The following is a 19,843-nucleotide window of genomic DNA, read 5'->3' as shown; positions in this document are numbered from 1 at the left end:
AGGGACTGGGGTTGGCTGGCATTAAGGGAATCTAATCCTTGAGTTAATTGGTATGACTGATGAAGACAAATTGAAATGGGTCAGCTGAACCAGGGGAGAGAGGACGGGTGACCCATGGTGAGGACTCGGATATGCATTCAGAAGCAAAAGAAGAGTGAGATACGCTTAGATTGTGGTGAGATGTTTAGGAGATTGTTATTTAGTCAAATCCCGTTTAAGCCCACGGTGGTGGGAAATGAACTCACGCTGGGTGAAGAGTGCACCAAACATTCCTGGTGGAAGCCTTCCTCAACGCCGAAGCCATTCCATTGATTTTCCAATACTCACATCTATTCACAGGTTGTCTTCTCAGGGCCAGATGAGTAAATGAATGCAAAGCGTTTCACCTGGTCTATGTGTGTCAGCGTCGAGCGTGGAGGCCCAGTCCTTTGAACGCCGTCTCCGCGGGCCCACTAATTGAGCCAGATCAATTCACAGAGACAGCGAGCAGGTTGGCACAGTTGCCACATCAAAGAGATTCTAATAACTGCACACTGTGGCCATTACAGGCCTGAAAAAGCCATATTTATGTTCGCTTCAAAGCAAGCATGGCACCATTGAACGTACCGAGAATGCAGGACTTTGCTTTTTTTTTTTTCAAGCCTACAATTTAGACACAAGGTCATTTTGGAGCAATTTAGGAGGAGAATAGACGCTGTTCACACACGCATCAATACAGCCGCACCAAACCGTGCTTTAATTAGATACAGCCAGAGTGGAAACCAATAAAAAACACCCTAATGACGGATGGATATTCTTAAAAAGACAATGCAATAATGTCCTAATGGTGCCTCTGTATCTGAGCTATGTTTCACGCAGCAGCAGTTATATAGTCGTCTGTATTAGTGCTGGGATGTGTGGAAGCGTTTTTGTTTTTTTTTTTAATATGTACCGAACATGCTAGCATGATATGCTAACGTGGGAATAAATCTTTCATTTCTTTCCTAAAACATTCGGCTGTGAGCTACATGAAGCTCTTTTTATATGAATTTAAAAATAGGAAAACATTTTTAAAAGTGTAATAACATAAAACTCTACCAGATCATGTTTGTGTTAATTAGAAATGAGCTGGAAACAGGTACAAGGAGACCGAGCTGCTGCCGAAGCAGCGCCGAAGCTTTGGAACAACCTTCCTCCTTCAATCAAATGTTTCTCCTCCACTGATATTTGGAAAAAAATAAAATGAAAATGAAAATGCACATGTTCTAAATGGCTTTCGGTTTACTTTTATTTATCATTTTCGAAGCTGATCTTTCAAGCTGCTATCCTCTCTTGCCTATTTCAGTATTTTACACGATTTTATTTTGTATTACTAATTGAAGTATTATATTGTCTTGATGTCTGCACATTTTGTTTTTGCCGCCTATCTGATAACACGTGCAGCAAATGCACCATACAAATGTTTTACAAGATGTTAAACGTGTGCAAAGTCTAAATGCAAAAACTGCAGCACAGTCTGTCCACAGGTGCCAAGAATCCAGGGTACCATCCCAGGCTATTAGGCTAACGGGCCAACAAGCTCCGACTCACAACACGTGGACGTGAACAAACGTGGGGAACCCTGAAGCTCCCAGTTAGTCCGTCTGGTACTCTGTGGCGTATGTTAAGCGTGTACATACGGTATCAACATCAGCTGACTGGAGCAGATTCGAGCGTGAGGATTTGTGTTTGAAGCGCCGTCTCAGCAGTGAGCGTGTGCAGCTCGGGAAAGGCCTGAGGGGAGAACATGGTATAGCTGTCAGTCACTGCCTGCACCGCTTACAGCCAGCCTTTGTCACGCAGCAGTCAGGTAGGTTCTGAGTGTTATTTACACTTCTGTTTGCACGGCTGGCTGGAAGTTTGGTAAGTCTGGACAATTTCCATCCATCCATCCATCCATCCATCCATCCATCCATCCATTTATCCATTTATCCATTTATCCATTTATTATCTATAGTCCTTTTTTTCTTGTGTGTTTTTTTCCTTATTTTTATTTATCTTTATATTACTATTTCGGTGTGGAACCTGTACACAAAGCATTTCACTGTACGTTAGACCATGTATAACTGTGTTTGTGACCAATAAAAGACCTTAAATAGTTGAATCCTTAATCCTCGGGGGGCTGGAGTCTATCCCAGCTGACTCAGGGTGAAGGCAGGTTCACCTGGACAGGTAACCAGTCTATCACAGGGCTACACTTAGAGACAGACAACCAAGCACACTCACATTCACACCTACGGACAATTTAGAATCACCAATTAACCTCAGCATGCTTCTGGACTGTGGGAGGAAGCCGGAGAACCCGGAGAGAACCCACGCTGCACGGGGAGAACATGGAGACTCCACGCAGAAAGATCCCGGGTGTCCTCACCGGGTCCTAACCACGGATCCACCTTGCAGCCCGTTAACTCAACTTGCATCACACAAATAAAAACTACCAGTAGAACAGTGATTTGTGGCCACTGCTTTGTGCATCTCCAGCAGGTTTAATTATGCTGATGCTGTCTGTCCCTGGTTATCGCTGCCTCCCCCGTCTCTCCATGTGTCTCATTCTCACTCACCTCTCTGGCTGATAAGTTTGTAACTTTGTTCATTAGAGCTGGCCCGTCTCCTGCTGTACAGCCTGTCTGAGGTGACATTATGGCTGGCAGGCCTCTCGCTCTCGCCTTCCAGCACTCCTTCTATCCGCAGCGCCTCTCACTTTTCTTTCTTTTTTTTTTTTTGTCTCTCCCTCTCAATTCCATTTTTTCTCACAATCTTTCCTACCTATCTTTTTTTCATTCCAGCTCTCACTGATTTCTACTTAGTCTCCGTTTCCCCCCTCTTTTCTCTCTCTCTCACGCTCGCAGCTCGGCACGTCTCCGCGCTGCTCGGCGAAATAATTTACCGCACGCAGCGCTCCCGCGGATGATTGAAGCGTAATTAGACGGCAGAGACAGTGGAAGCCAACAGAGGTGCTCGGGAGCCAATGCTTGTCAGATGGTCTGTCTCACTCTCACTGGCTTTGCCCTTCAAAACTATCACTTCTGCAGGAGGAGCGGGGAGGGGATGGTGAGCAGAGCCACGGCGGAACTAACTACAGCGCAGAAAACCATGTATTAGCCAGTGATTATATCTCCTCTCTCTCTTTTTTTTTTTTAGTCGTCATATTATCTCGCTGCACTGCAGATATTTCCGCAGGTATCAACATTTTCTTTTATTCATGCAATTGTCTCTTAGGCCTGTTGAAACACCACTTAAAATGGAAAAAAAAATTCTAATTCAGACTGTCAGATTTGTTATTTTACATAAATCAGCACATAGCAAACTTTTAAATTTAAGATAAAGTTGCACGGTATGGGGGATCAACGTGACGTCAGGGAAGCAGAAAGAGACGCAGCACTGCAGAGAGAGAAGCTACAGGTTCTCGCTAAAGGTTAAAACTTTAAATGACGACAAAGGAAGTTAAGTATATACGTGCTGATGTGCTGACGAGCGTTATCCGGATCCTCACAGGCTGTGTTTAGATGTGATGCATGAAAAATATGGAAGGAAATGAGCTGGTGTGAGTGACTATAATCATGAGGATGCCCAAGTTGATTGCAGCTTCAGAGGGAAAGTGCTGATCGTCACACTGACACCATATGCTTCAACGGCGAGGTGGATGTCAGAGGGGAAACGGCATCAAACGTAGAGGTGAGCGACGAGCGCCTGCATCCCCAAAGTCTGTCCAATTATCCCCACCGTATACACAATATACCGTATTCCCCCCGACATTTCCCCCCCCGAGTTAACCCGTGCTGTAGGGGGAAGGCAGGCTCCCAGCTAGCTGCTGTCAGCAACCGACTGTAACAGCACTGTCAGCCGTCCCTTTGATTATCGCCCAGAGGTCACCCTGTGTTGAGCCGAACCGTGGGGTCCGGGGTGTCAGCGGAGCTAAGACGTCAGAGGAGTCACCTTTAAAGGATAATAAGAAGACTGCTGACTGACTGCAGACCACCCAGAGGGGGATCCGTGCTTTTCACATGAATATAAATGTGATATTGACAGGAAATCTTCCCCAGGAGAGAGAAAGGAAAAGACAGCAGAGGAGACGGAGCAAGTGAAAGGGAGTGAAAGCGAGAATACATGAGAGAGAGCGAGAGGAGGAGGAGGAGGAGGAATGAAGACTCCGGTTCGTTTCACACCGTTAAACCATCTGAAGCATCCGCTGGTGACTACTGGTTGATGGGCCAGTGCGTGCACTGCGTTATCATAAACATTTGGGATTCACTTCATGGAGGCACTTTAATGATGCTTTTAGCATAATTTCCCCACTGTAATGTGAAGTGAAGGGCAAGCAGCGCCTCTCTGTCTGCCTGGAGCTCCTGTGAACCTTAGAAATATCGGCTATTCAAACAGGGCCAGCGATGGAGACACTCTGCACCACGGGCTCCATCCGCTCGGCTTGAACCGGGACATCTGTGAGAACTCCCCATCATCGATACCGTTGCTTTGTTTGACACCTCAGCGACTTGAGGCGCATTTTATCGTATAATTTGAAGTAAACTGGTGAAAATCGTCCCCCGTTTTCACACCGGAGGAAATTTAACAGGCCAGAAATAAATGCTACCAGACCGTTTGACGGATAAAAACTAATTCAAAAAACAGATTTTTCGCATCTTTACGAGCATCACAGGACTTTGGGTTGGATCCAAAGTTTCTATTAGCCATAACCACAGCAGAGCAGGGTGCACATTGTTCGACTCCATAGGGTGTTGGAGTGATTTTTCTAATTCTAGGCTGTCCACACTGAGAGGAGAAAAAAAAAAAAAAAGATAGTACAAAAAGGACAGCTTTGTTTTCATCCGGGCTGTTATCAGCAGAAGCCGACTGCAGCGAGAATAGGGAGGGATGATTTCCATAAAGACTGGCTGTTGTCTGAAAGCAAGCAGCTGTCAGGCGGAATTACCTCTCCGACACAGACACCACAATCGAGGGCGCCCTTCCCATAATTCAGTCTGATTGGCTCAAGGGGAAAATGGCAGCCTGTGGAGAGTGAGGCGAGCGGCTGGTTGACAGGTTTGCATCTGCGGAGCTAGACGCGGCGTTTACCTGTTATCATTCTGTCTGCTCGACGTGTCAGTTTTCTCAGTTCGGAAAGCTACCTGAACAAAGTGGCATAGAGAATAGAGTCCACGCTGCGAGGAGGCCGGTACGTGCCTTTACTGTTTTTCTCTCTCACATGCACACACCTGCATGGAACAAATACCTGACATGAATCCTGTCCATGTCTCTTGTAAACGATTAGCAATATACTCTCTTAAGCATTTTTTATTTTTTTGTACGGACTAATTACAGTCTTTGTTTAGCGTTAGCAAGTTCTGAGATATAAATCAGTGATGGCACATGAGCACTTTTGTGAGCTATCATCTTTAAATCTGAGTACATGTCATCAAGCAATAACCAAATTTATGACATATTTCATCCTCTTACATTAATGACATTAAGTATTTACTTGTATGGAACCACGACTGTTTAAAAAAAAAAACAACAAAAAAAAAAAAACTGACATGTTGGACAAAATGCTTTTTCGCTTTTTTCGCAAAGAGTTAGACGAGAAGATCTCATATGTTTATTCAGAGCAAGAATTGTGATCCTTTAGTAGCAAGAGGGAGAATTTACTGCCTGGATGTTTCTAAAATTCCCCCCCCAAAATCCTCCAATAAACACAATTAGCGTAGCTTATGCTAAGCTAGGCTAAAGTTCCCTTGACCCCCCCAAAAATCCTCCAAAAACAGTTTCTAATAAACACAATTAGCCTAGCTTGCTCACTCTTGTTTCATGATAAACTTATTTCGAAGCTTTAGCTGGAGCAAGGCTAGCTGCCTTGATTAGAGCCTTTATGCTAAGCTAGGCTAAAATTCCCTTAACCCCCCAAAATCCACCAAAAACAGCATCTAATAAACTCAATTAGCCTAGATTGCTCACTCTTGTTTCATGATAAACTTTTTTCGGAGCTTTAGCTGGAGCCAGGCTAGCTGCCTTGCTCCAAACCTTTATGCTATGCTAGGCTAAAATTCCCTTAACCCCCCTAAAATCCACCAAAAACAGCATCACATAAACACAATTAGCCTAGCTTGCTCACTCTTGTTTCATTCTAAACTTATTTTGGAGCTTTAGCTGGAGCCACGCTAGCTGCCCTGCCCTCAGCCTTTATGCTAAGCTAGGCTAATCACCTCCTTCTTATTTACACAAGAGAGTGGCATCGATCTTTACCTCCAGCTCTTTGTATTAAGGTGAAAGCTTTTCTACTATAAGGTAAGGTCAGGCGACATAATTACAATGAAAAATCACTGATAATTACACAAATGTATGTACACAGGGAAATAAACAAGACTAAATATGTATTTCATTGAATGTACACACAAATAATAAAAGGTTTTGTGTATACAGGCATACATAGAGTCCCATAGTATACACAACTGACACACACACACACACACACACTCAAGCGCACACACACACACACACACACACCCGCTGCACACCTATGCTAAGTGCTCTTATCTGTGACTTGTGTAGAGGTGAGTGACAGGAAGGGAGGCACAGGGGGGAAGTGTCCTTTAGGTGTCTTAATTATGGCTCCTCTCCTCCCTCTCGCTGTCACCATCCCCAGGGGAGGGCAAGACAAAAGGAAGGCAATGTTTCATCTCTGCTGCCTTGGTATTTCAAATTCCAAGGGGAGTAAGAGGAGAGAGACAGCGGGCGGTTGCACCGGTGGAAGAAGAGGAAAATCAAGTGACGCTTCTCTTCTTCTTCTCTCCGTTTCTTGCCTCCTTTGCGGCTGTGTTTAAAACAAGGCACCTTAATAAAAGTGTTTTAATGGCGTCAAGGCGGGAAAAAAAAGGCGCAACTTGATTACTGTGACAGTTTTATTTAATGAGCTCAAAGCCTCTGGCTCCGACTTGCGATTCGTTTATTACTTTGTTGTGGAGAGATATATGTGACAAAACGGAGCAGAGGGAGCGAGAGTACCAGGCCGAACGCTCTTATTGTGGAAGTCGTCTGTGGCGTTAGCAGGCGTCTCTGTGATTCACACCTTCCTCGGCGCTCACCTGCGTTTTCATCCGGCCCCGCCAGGGGAACGCTGCTCTGTCATGGCAGAACGGAGGGTGTCAGAGACACCTTGGCAGGTAGGCAGGCACAAAGACAACATGCTGTTAATTATTGATGGGAATAAATTGCACTCATTGGGTGTTTGGCAGGGCAACACATGGTGGATATGAATACAAATGTGTGAGTGTGCTGAGGAGAAAAATGCAGCATTAAGCAGAGGAGAAGGGGGTTTAAGAGAAAGAAGAGGGGCTGAAGTGGCGGTAGGAGGAGGAGCCGGTGGAGTGATGGTGGTGATACCTGGTAAAGAGACATTAGAGAGATGCAGAGAGAGTCTATAAAAGCAAACTACTCCTTAATGTCTCTCACAAGTGTGATAAAAGCTCAGAGCGGCAGCGCAGAATGCTGGCCTTTCCATTTGTGTGAACAGAACAAGGGAGCATTCAAAAATAAACTATTATACACAAATGCTAATAGAAAATGATTTTGCGAATGTGCCCACACACACACACACACACACACACACACACACACACACACACACACGAGCAAACGTGCAAACAAAGATTCTTAAAAAGGTCAGCTCTTTTGTTTTGGGACACAAGACCTCTCTCATGAAAATATTGACTGAGGAAAAGGGGAGCGATGCAAAGTGTGGTCTTAAAGCGAGATGGACAAAGAGCGCGGCGGCGTCTTATCTGTATTCCGAGAGCCGGCCCTCTTATAAATATTGGAAGAAGGACACTGGTGGGGAGAGGAAACGGCCAAATGGCGCATTTGAGAAATGGCACACCTGAGCACCACGCGGAATATCATCTCCTCCTGTCACATCTCATCCCATTTGATCAAAATAATTGCCACCTTCATCGTTATCATCAATTCTGTCATCTTCACCGGCGCCGTTCTCCATCTCATCAGGCCTTCTTTGGCTTCAAGGAGGAGGTGGGGGAGGCGTGGGGGGGTGGGGGAGGCGTGGGGGGTGGGGATTTTTTGGATCAGATCAAATGCCTACCATCTCATCTGACAAAATCACTCACGGTGTAGCCTCATAGTCATCACCATATTTATTGCTTCAATGCCACTGACATTCTCCTCACCTATTTAGATATTCTGACACGACCCAATCTTTAACTGGTACAAGAATAGCCCGGTTCAGTCGTGCAGGCTTGTCTGTCGTAGACGTCTGCAGAGAGGAGGCCCTGCTGTGCTTTGGTCTGTGTTAAGTCTCTGTGCAGCCAACAGGGAAATGGAAAAAATTAGAAGATAAAAATGAGAGAAAGGACAGTGGAGTCTTAGATTTGACACACAGCGAGCGAGGAAAGTCTTGTCCCGGTACCTTTTGTCAGTCAGCCAAATGTGTCTTAACAAGCATTCAGTCACAATATTAACATAAGATCCTGTAGTGAAGTTTTAATACGTGTAATCCACCTCTCTGTCAACCTGATTCAAATCACTGGAGCGCTTGTCTCATCTGCTTCCACTTTAGCAGCCTCATAACGCTGCACAAGTGTCCGGTCAAACCTCAGCCGCTGTAATGCAGCACACATGCACGTAACACAACAAACCCGCAGAACCACTTGAAACGAGGGACCCACATTTGTACATGAGTGTCTGTAAGATAAAACAGAGCTCCACGCACCACAGCCACCTCCCAACTCGTCACAGAGCAGCACCGAGACGCCGTTAACAGCCCACGTTCAGGAGTCTTCTCATGTTAGAGTGAACAAGTTTTGTCATTAAACAGCAAAGCAGTGTGGAAAATGACTTCCTATAAAATGTGTTTATGGTCAGAACCAGTGTGGATGTGGCTGCTTCCAGATCATCCAGATCTATTAAGTGTGCTAAACGCACAATACTAGATCCCCTGGAGGGAGCTGAAGGCGCAGCAAAGTGCTAATGACGATGCACGGTGAGGCGGAGATGCTAACTTGTTCTTAAACACGCCTTACCTTGGCCATTTGGGCCTGCACTCCGGTGGCTTTGAGAGACGACACGGCCTTCTGTGCTGCAGCTGGGCTGTCAAAATCCACAAAGCCATAACCTGGAGAGAGGAGAGGAGCAGAGAGAGAGAGGAAAAGAAAAACAGACATTAGTAAAGCAAAAATGAAGGCAGATGACTAACAAGGAGAATGACAGGCACTTGGTAATTGTAGCAGTAATAGGTTGGTAACATGACTACAGAGGCTGCCAGTTCTCATATCTGGTGAGCACTACATTGTTTGATAATTAGCGACACTGACGTTCATAGGGGGATGCTATGCATCTTAATTAGTAGCATGGATGAGCGATTTAGTAATAACAAACCCCGGCACCCTGCCCACCTCCACCTCCACGTAGGCTGACACGCTGCATGCATGTGCAGACACACACGGATACACAAAAAAAAAACACACACAGGAGAGCAGGAATGAAGAGCGTCGCTGTTTGTGGTTCAATATATCACACAGTCACTCCAACAAGTAGGGTAATTAATGAAATGGTAATTTATGAAAAGTCCATGATTTAAACTCCATGATTAAAGGATGTTACACACGTGTACGCTCTCACATACACGCAGACGCACGTCAATTAATTCTTCAAAACATTGCTTCTCACTTGTTCAGCCTTTTGATTTTTGGAGACTGCCAGGCTGGCTGGCCCACATCGTGTTCCTCAACACCCGGCATATTAACACAACCCCATTTCACAGCCTCCATAATCCTCTCCCCGGTAACAAATCTCTCAAAGGTTGACAGCATACCAGAGCTGCTGCCGTCTCTCTCTCGCTCTCTTTCTTCAACTGCATCTCTCTTACATGCACATAAAGACACGATACTTCTCACATTTTAGCCTTTCTGTTCGTCTCCTCACCGCCTCCCTCTGTCCTTCTCTCTCTCTCTCATATTTTTCCTGACATTAACAGCCATCAGCCCCCATCTGGAAATTCATCAGCGGAGGAAAGCGAGGGGAATGAAATCTGCGGCTGTGATTTATGAGTTATTGTGATCCCGACGTTCTCCGGGATGTATCGGAGACGGGGGTCACGTCTGTGTTAATTAAAATTTGGTGGCGGATTAAAAGCAGTCAATGGTGCCCTCTGATCCACTGTTTCAGAAGGAAAGTGTAATTAGAAAAGGATAATGGCTGCGAGATTGGGGAGGGAGGGGGGGGGGCTCGCCGTCGCTGTTCGCCCCATCGGCGGATCAACCATCACATGTATGAAAACACACTGAACACGCCTGAGCACGGTTTGCTTCATAAAGACAGCAAACGTCTCGGTTCCTCAGTGGTTAGAGGTGTTTGTGTGTGTGTCATGGTGGCGGCGGTGGCGGTGAGGTTGTGAGGGTCATTTTCCTGTCGGGTGGCGGTGAAGGAGTGTGGAGTAATGTGAAAATCATAACCTGTGGCGGAAGAGAAATCGAGCGCGAGGACTGATTAATGGCCAGCTGTTGGAGTGTGGCTGGGAGGGGGGCGGCTCTTTAATTGTGGAAATATGAAGAGCCAAAGTGAAATGTCCAGGTTCAAGTACAGGCAATAAGAGAAACTGGACCTTTACTTTTTAAAAGTACTGGAATAAATTTGGTTTATAAGCAGCTGCAATTAGACAGCGCAGCAAACCATCTCTAGATTTGCAATTTTAATCAATATTTAGAGAAAGCCTGACAATAATAATAAAGAGTGTTTAATTGAGGGTTTGGTTTAGCTAATTACTTCAGTGGTGTCTACCCGTGCAAAGATTCTGGGTTTTGTGGTATCTATCTGACATTTCTGCCACCTTCAAATCCAATGAAGATTAAGTGATTATTGATTATTAACGGCTTTAATGGGACTACAAATGGGTGACAAACCACCACCAGCACTGAGCATTTTCTCTCAGGTGTTGAACCATTACAGACTGCTACAGCTTCACCATGCCGTTGACATATAGACTGCACACCACACATCTCTGCATCTCTACTATATATATATATATATATATGGGGATATAAACAACATATCCCCAAAGTACATTTGCGCCTTTGGTGATTTGATGAGGGCGGTGGAGAGCGATGTGTAAACGGCAATCTCAACAGTCCAAATGTTTCTGCTGCCTATACGTTGTGGATTCACTAACACTATCTATAGCGTTTTGCTCTTTTTCACTACACACTGGAAAAATACCACATAAGATACATAAATAAACAACACAAACAAATCAAAACAAAGGTGTTCTCTTTCTGTATGCGTCTGTCTACCTGTCTGAAAGGACTTTAAGCAAAATCACATCTCTGATAAATGAAGGACCAAAAAACTGCAGTTCATCAAATGGCCACTTGAGGCCGCCTCTAAAAGGGATTCAATGCTCATAGAGCCTCGTGTTAAAACGCCAAACTTCACAGCAAAAATAAACATGCTTACAGCCTGGTAGAAAATCGATGTTGGTTTCTGAATCTAGTTCTCTGTGTGAGACAACAGTTTAGGTCAGGGGTGTCCAATCCTGGTCCTCGAGGGCCACAGTCCTGCATGTTTTAGATGTTTCCTTGTTCCATCACACCTGATTCAAATGATCAGCTCATCATCAAACTCTGCAGAAGCCTGATAACGATCCTGATCAATTGAATCAGGTGTGTTGGAAGAAAGAAACATCTAAAACATGCAGGATTGTGGCCCTCGAGGACCAGGATTGCCCACCCCTGGTTTAGGTTGCATGAAGGTTTAGGGTTATGGATAATTTGTGGACACGTTCAACCGCTTAGAAGGAATCAGTCCACCGGCAAGATGGCGACGGTCGGAGCCACCACACTGAGCTTTAACCCTTTGGCTGACGTCATGGAGGGTTTGTCCATCTTTATATAGAGGCAGCAGCTCAGAGCAGCTGATGAGGGTCCTGATTCTCTGACAGGTTTTTATTTAGGCTGAAATCTGGTCGCTATAAAGACCACAGCATGCTACCCACTTTATTTACGCACCAACAGTCGTCACATTCCTTCATTAATTCATATTTTAAGAGTCTTCCCATTAATTCATCTGCATTACTCTGCTCACACTGAGCTAGAAAACCCACCACAACACTGCTCGAAAAGCTGCTGAATTTTTTAAATGCCATTTCCAACGTCGCGAGTGCCACAAACAAAAAAATTCCATTTACCTCCTTCGCTCCGGGGTCGAGTCGGAAAACTTGCTTTTTCACTATTTGAGCGAGCTGACCCTTTAAATGGTGGCGGATTCCTCTCGTTCCCGCTCTTTAGAACCCATTAACTGCACATTTAGAGAACCGCACATAATGCTACCCAGGCCCTCTGGGCGACGGCTGATTCTCTTTAATAATCAGAATATTCCAACGGCGGATACTTGGAACCCCCAATTACAAATTTAATATTCAGCCCACTACTACCTAGAGTGCACTTATCAAACTTTTAGCAGGAGGAGGATTTTAGAGAATGCTGACCTATATTCAGTCCACTCTGAATGGAGGAAGCTGCGAGAGGAAGGCAGACGGAAAGAGAGCAAGTGAAAAGGTGTGTGCAAAAGAAAGGCAGAGCGAGGAAGGAGGTTATTCGGGGTCAGCTGAAGAAGACTGAATTGACACTAGTGCCTTAATAATGGAGCCGGTTTGCCTTTCCACTGTGCGGTTATTGCAGCTGATAATGATTCAGTAATGTCGGATGTTTGATCCGTAGCCACGGGGTAAAACTCTTAAAGGCTTGTTTTGTTGAGAAAGAGAAAAATAATTGAGAGATATGGAAACATTTGAAGCTCTGTTTGTGCTTTTAGTCGGCAGGATGGCTGTGAAGGGTTACGGCGTCGTTTCTATACGTGCATACTGTATATGTGTTGGAGTGCTTTTACCTGAATTCATGCATTATATTGCTGAGCTCTATTTAGATTCATGATGAACTGTAACTACATTTTCTGCTCTGTTATTCGTATATGTAGGGACATGCTAAACCACGTTTCGAGAACATTTTTACATTTTGCAAAAGAAGAAGATATTAATCTTTCTGGAAATGAATGGAAACATCACGGCTTTCAGAAGCAGCCACCTGACTCCGCTGAACCACCGGCGCAGAGAGCTGAACCGCACCGCCGACCGGAGCGCAGGCCGATTCACGCTCTTTGTGTCCACGAGTGTCCGCATTACACAAATTCTGTCGCGCGGCCAAGTCTTCGGGCTTCGCTTTGTGGATGTCCGTGTGTAGTTCGAGTTTTGCGACATGACCTGTGAAATAAACGGCGCTCAGAACAAACTCTCGTTAAGGGGAGAGACTGTGTAAAGACGGTCGTCCACACCTTTATGGTTCATCATTAAAAGAGTCATAATTGAAGTGGACGCTGCATTGCTTTGGAGGCTTTGATTTGAACCGAATGAAGCAGGAAGTTGTCCACCCACGGTAGGAAGAACCACACTGACGCGGTGCTGCAGCCCAGTCTGTAGACGAACTATCTGCCATATCCACCAATGTCACAGCCTTTCAGACACATGCATGGGAGTCTCTTGTGTTTTTCTGTTTAACATGAAGGACAGTGCAGCTGACTGATGTGTACCGAGTGTATGAACAGAACCTGCTTTCAAATCTGCATCGATCATGTAAATACGATGAACTGACCTTGTGTCACAGCCCCGTGTAGCCTTAGAACATGTTTTATCCCCTTTTTAACCCTCGTCAGGACTTCTGGGGCCATTTGGTTTAGGTGACAGGTGTTGTTTATTTATTTTTGAAGATTTTTTTTTTATTTTAAATATAAAACGAGGGACATTTGTCATGCATTTGGGACCAAAAATACGTCAATTTATCAGAAAATGTATTTGAATCTTATAATGAATACCAACAATAATTTGCACGTATTCCTTCTTGAGGTCCAATGGGGGTCCTGACCTTCTACGTAATGCAACATGAAGGTGCTGAATAGGGTTAAACAAACATACATAGTTTAATGTACCACCAAAAATTAGAAAAATTTAAAATAGCATATATCAGAGTCACTAGTTAAACTTAGCACTGATTCCACAGCCACTGCAGAAAACAATAAATAAACATTTTGGAACTAATTTTATTGCACGCTTCCTTGTAGACTACATTTGCATACCTGTCTACTATAAAGCACTGCATGTACAGAACCACCAGTCAGTTGCAGTGCATGCTTGTGGTTGCATCACATTACAGCACATCACACTGACCCTCAGTGAAGCTGAAGAAAAAGTCAATTACGTTGTAAAAGAAGACCTGGGTCAGAAAAAATAAAAATAAAATATCATGTTCCACATCCTTAAACAGCACATAGAAAAACACAGGCAGCTACACACAGATGTTGCCTGAAGAATGAGCTCCTGCAGCCAAGTACAGGCTGTACTGCGACTGTATTCAATGCGGGTACTCCAGAGCTACAATCTCAAGTGGGATGCAGAGGGCAAGGTGTTGCTTTGAAGCCTCCGCACAAACACAAACATCCAATCGATAGCTGTCACTTAAAAGCAGCTCAAAGTGACTGACTACATGCGTGGCTGCTGATAATGCTGTGCAGCTGCACACTAATATGGACACGCACACGGGCTTCCTGAAGGACACGTATGTCCACACACACATGTACAGACACACACAGACCGTCTTTCTGGGAGGAATAAAGAGAACACGAGCCACCGTATCATATTTCTTAGTCTGCCTCTAACTGGGAGCCTGTCAAGATAAAAGAAGCGTCTTCAATCAGTTACTACATGATAGTACTCCTGTGCTACCGCTGCTTCTACTCCACTCGTTTCTTATATGGATGTATGTCTACGTGGCGGTGTGCTCCTGAACACAGTCCCTTTACGGAGGTGTACAGTCGGCACCACCTCGGGCTACGCTTCACACAAAAGTCTAGAGCGGCGAGTGGAGATAAGGGACTCATTACAGCGCGTGTATCGACGTATCAATCAACTGTGCATCATACATGCATTCACCATCAAATTATGCTAATCCTAATTACTTCTGGGGAAAAATTACTATACTTTATCTGCTAATAGTCGGGATTGTTTGGGGTTTCCTACCTACAATATCCCCCCCATCACTTTCCCCAATATATCCATTTTTCACATTCTCATATTCGGCGCTAATGATCCCATTTTGCACTGCATACAATGGAATAATAACGCCCTAACTATGAATAATGAATCACCGACAAGTCGCAGAGCATTACAGCGGTGCGCGGGCCAAACAGTGTGATTGTTTACGTCCTTGTGAGTCATCAGGAAGACTTCTGAAGCCGCCGTTGCACATGGACGATTAATCATTGTAGTTACATGTATGTTTATAATTCAAACCTTGCATGTATTAACGTAATTATGGTTAATGGAGGAAATAGATGGGCCACTCGCTGGACAAATATGCATAACAACGCTGTAATATGATTCCTGTGATTAATGGATTCGTAGTACTGCATCACGTCCCATCCAACAGTGTGAGCGCTTCTACCTCGCTGTACCTGCAGATATATGACAGGGTAGAAAATTGAATGAAGATTGTCACTTGTCAAGGATAAAAGTCACTGATTCCTGCTTCTCAAAGTGAAATTTAAATAACGTGTTGATTATTTTTTAAAAGACTAAAACATTTTAAACACGAGACATGCCCAGACGAAGGCTTTTTTGTTTGACCCAAAGTATTAAACTAAAGATATTCAGCTTATTATGATATAAAAGACAGAAAAGCATCTGGTTCTCACAAATTTGCAAAGTTTGAACCAGTTAATATTTATTTACTTCTCCCTGATAAATGACTAAAACAATGACTAGATGAATAAAATTCTCCAACAGTACAACAGATTATTTTATTCCCTGTACTGCAGAAGACATGAATGAAAAGAAGCTGTTGAAATATTTAATTGCGCGAACATTTATAGATAAGTTTTGTCCGTTTTGGGGTTCGACCAGCCCTTCTGCTCTGCAGGGAGGGAGGGTGGGTGGCGGCGGTGGTTTTGGGAGGCTGCGGTGAGCTGTGCAAACACTGAGGGAGAGAACGGTGGTTTCAAAAAGCGAGATGGCATCCATGACTAACTGTGGCCAAGCCAAGACCGCCTTGGTCCCGCTCCAAACCCAGAGGAGAGCATCCTCGCTGGAGCTGCATTCCTCTGTCCTCCCCCATTTATCCTGCACTACCAGCAGCTGACTGATGATAAATTTTGCGGCTACCCTCAACTAAACCACGTGGTGGTGTGTGTGTGTGTGTGTGTGTGTGTGTGTGTGTGCGTCTCTGTGCGTGTCTGTTTGTTGCACGAATGTTTGCGTGTGACGCCCGACTTTCACATGTGTGTGGGTACGTGAGTAAACAGGGGAGGATCATAAATCTATCTTTCTGCTGAAGGAGCCCACAGAGAAACATCTGCAGTGCATTTTTTTTTTTAACGCTGCGTATTAAAATGTTTGCTTAAGGCGAGGGACTTCTGACCACATCACTGTCATCGCGGCGTCGACGCTGCGTGGAAGTGACAAGTCAAGAGCCAACACTTCTCCGATAATACTACATGTACATCTAACAGCCTGTTAAATAAACAGCTGCAATCAGAAAACCACTCAACATCCACGTGCAAAGTTTTCTTTTTCTAAATTGCTTTTATACACTGCAGCTCAAAATAAAGATCCCTCATTTACTGGTCCAGCGTCGCCGTCCTACCTGCCGTGTGCTCGGAGACAATACCCATTTGCTGTAAAATAACTCTCAGAGAGGCCTCTTTTATATTAGACACTGGAGAAGAGATAGCAGTACAGGCAATTAACTTATCAACCCTGCAACATGGATTTATAGCTAAGGCATTCGTCTTGGACTGAAGCAGCCAGCCCATTGGCTGTATTGTATTTCTTGTCATCTTCTCTCTCAGGTGTAGGAGTGTCCTTGTCAGAGAGCTGCAGTCGGCATCTGCAGAGGGCAGAGCGCCAGGGCGTAGGGCCAAGGGGGCCACTGGCAGCTCGTTGTGCCGAAGACAAACTGAACGCAAGGTTGGAAAAACTAATTCCTCATCCAATACCTGTGCAAGTATTATAGATGGTATAACAGCAATGTGCCAGCGGAATTAATGCAACCTGTATATGATCAAATAAACTGCTAAAGCCTGACGTTAGCAGCTAATTGTCTCCTTTTATGTCAGAAGCTAATTCTGTTGCTAAATCTCGCCGTAGACGTGATCATGAATCTGCTTCGCTAATATCGAAGCAGATTAACGTTTTCACAGGTCAAATATAGAAGCACTTTAACATACGGGTTCACAATAATCACTTCCCCTCCGTCTCAGCATTTCTTTCATCTTCATTTCTCTCTTCGTCGTTTTTCTTCCTTTCTGCTCTCTGTCTTTTGTTGCTTAATTAATTCATATCCATTCACACTCATTAGCTCCAGCGCAGCACCATATGGCTTCTATTACATTTCCAGCCCCTAAATTCAGTTGAGAAACTATTTACAGTACATATGTTTGTCAGAGGAGCGTCGGTCCTACGCTTATATCACAACCTGGAAACAAATCCCCCCAAAAAAAACAAAAACGGCGTCTGGGTTCAAAAGGTGCAGCTTTTAGTTTCACCTCTGGAAGCACGAGATGATCGTCGTGAAGCTGAAGAGGCGTTTACAAATGAAGTATTCACACGCTGAAAGAAAATCTGCTCAATGCTGCCGTTCACTGATTTAAATGGGAATCTTTTAAATGTCTCTGCACAGGCACGTCGCTCAGCTCTCCGGCAGCATCATCAGCTTGCTAACTTAACAGCAAAAACCCCGATGTGTTTGGTGCAACATGTGAAGAGCACTCGAGAAAGGTTTGAGACCTGAAGGGTGTTAATTACTTGTCAAGAGGTTGTTAAAACGAGACCCGTGGCAAAAAAAAACAAAAAAAAAACTGAGTGGCTATACAGAGCCCACACGCGGACATCTCAAAGAGCGCACACAAAGACTGGCGTGTTCAAAGCACCAACGCCAACACTGAGCGTGTACAAGAGCAGCAGCAAACACACACCGCTAAATGCCAACACACACACATGCAAGGCGCGCACACAGCCACACATGTCAGCATACTCTATATTCATGGCGATACAAGTGCACCCACACTTGTAGACACACTTTCACACACTCAGGTTAGAATGTCAAACAACCTTGAATAGCTGCTCATTATGGTACCCGTTGATGTGAAAATGCCACAAGCAGTATAAGCACATTTTTCCACACAAAGAGCAGGTGCAGTCCCTCTTTCTCGCCTCTCTTTCACCTCACCTATAGAGTGTCTTAAAATACCCGCTGCTCTCCCCTCGTTCTGACTGTACCTGGAGATTACTAACTTAGGTATTCATCTTCTGCGGCGCCGCGTTCTCCCCGTTTGAGCGGCGGCGTGTAATAAGCAATGTAATCACGTCAGGTACCGGGGCCCGAAAGCACCGCGAGGAGCAGGACGAGAGGACAGGCTAAATATTTGAACAAAGCCGGATCAATGAAAAGCAAGCGCCCCCCGGAACACGGAGGAAAGTCTCCAGGTAGAGACAAACATGGAAATCTGGACAAAGACAAATTGTCCGATTCCTCCGAACAACTCCGCAGCCCATTTCTTTTGTCTTGCATCTGTTAGTCATTCATGAGGAACGGCCCGGCCGCCCCCAGCTAGTCTTCCTGTTCGTTGCAGTTATGATTTATGCCTTCCTTAACTAATCAAGGGTACGATCATTAGTCAGGGGATGTGCGAGGGGCCGGGGCCTTGGCAGGTCAGTGGAAGGCCGTATCTCACGTCGTGGTTCCCCTGCCATCCACGGGTTAGGTCTGGGATAAGAGATGACTCGGGGTACGCCTCTTCACCTTCCGCCGGTGCCCGCCGAAGCATTTGTCAACAAACAAGACGAGGAAAGGAGCCCGGGGATGTGCTGTAAAACGGATTGAGCCAATGACGGGAGAAGAAAGAGTCTGTTTGTACTTTTTGGTTGGAAATGATTACAGATTTTTTTCTGTCTTGTTTAGATCCAGAGGACAGACAGTCAACAATAACACTTCAGAAATTCACAAAATTCACAAATTTGCAAAAGATGTGCGTGCAACAAGGCTCCTGGGAAAGCTCGCTCTATTATGATGCATGATTTTTTTATTTTTTTTTTTTTTTTGGGGGGGCTCTTGGATCTCACTTAACCTCCACTGTACCCGTAAAAGAATTAAAAATACAAACGCATGAGCGGGAGGCGACCACACTGCATGCAGAAACAGCAGCACAGGAAGTGGAGGGGATACAAAAGGTCAGAGCTCAAGGAATGCAGCGCTCATGGCCCGACTGCTTCTATTTATGACAAAACTTGGCCAATCGGACGCCCATTTGGTGAGCGGCCAACTTGGAACTTACGGAGGGGGGGGCAGCGGGTTGGGGGAAAAAAAAGACAGAAATGGGATTTTTGCGTATGTGACTGGGAGGTGTTAACAAAGGCCGCGGGTGTTATCCGGTGAGGTTGTGCATGCTGAATCTGTCCAAATCAATGTGATTATCTCTCAGCTATTGCTAATTAGAGTCATTAATACGCAGCGCAAGCAGGAAGCGGCACTCACTTTCTCTCCCTTTCTCCTTCGCCTCTTTCTGGAACGGCTTTGAGGGAGCACAGGCATTTGGAAAAGGTCCGCTGTTGGCCACACTTCAGTCGAGATTCTCATCTGCACATAATTCACTTTCAAAGGGCAGAGGGGGCGGCAAAGAGAATCCTTAATTGCGCCGGCACAGTGTACAACATAGACAAATGTTTATATCTTGGCCCTCTAATGAGAAACCAATAACGGATGCAAAAAGCACTCTCTGCCCCCCCCCC

The 19,843-nt window shown here is 45.0% G+C and overlaps 1 protein-coding gene across 5 annotated transcripts in view; it reads right to left on the bottom strand.

Moving 5' to 3' along the window:
- LOC103356545 (RNA binding motif, single stranded interacting protein) overlaps positions 1-19,843 on the bottom strand; it is a 211,766-nt gene that overhangs the window by 127,857 nt on the left and 64,066 nt on the right. For all 5 annotated transcript variants that reach the window (XM_008280734.1, XM_008280759.1, XM_008280750.1 and 2 more), the window contains exon 4: positions 9,042-9,133. In XM_008280734.1, the coding sequence (XP_008278956.1) occupies positions 9,042-9,133 (92 nt within the window). The remainder of the gene's footprint in view (positions 1-9,041; positions 9,134-19,843) is intronic.

The sequence above is a fragment of the Stegastes partitus genome, unplaced genomic scaffold (assembly GCF_000690725.1).
Source record: "Stegastes partitus isolate 25-593 unplaced genomic scaffold, Stegastes_partitus-1.0.2 Scaffold6, whole genome shotgun sequence".
Classification (NCBI taxonomy): Eukaryota; Metazoa; Chordata; class Actinopteri; family Pomacentridae; genus Stegastes; species Stegastes partitus.
Note: the sequence above shows the minus strand (reverse complement) of the source record. Positions and strands in the feature narration are given on the sequence as shown.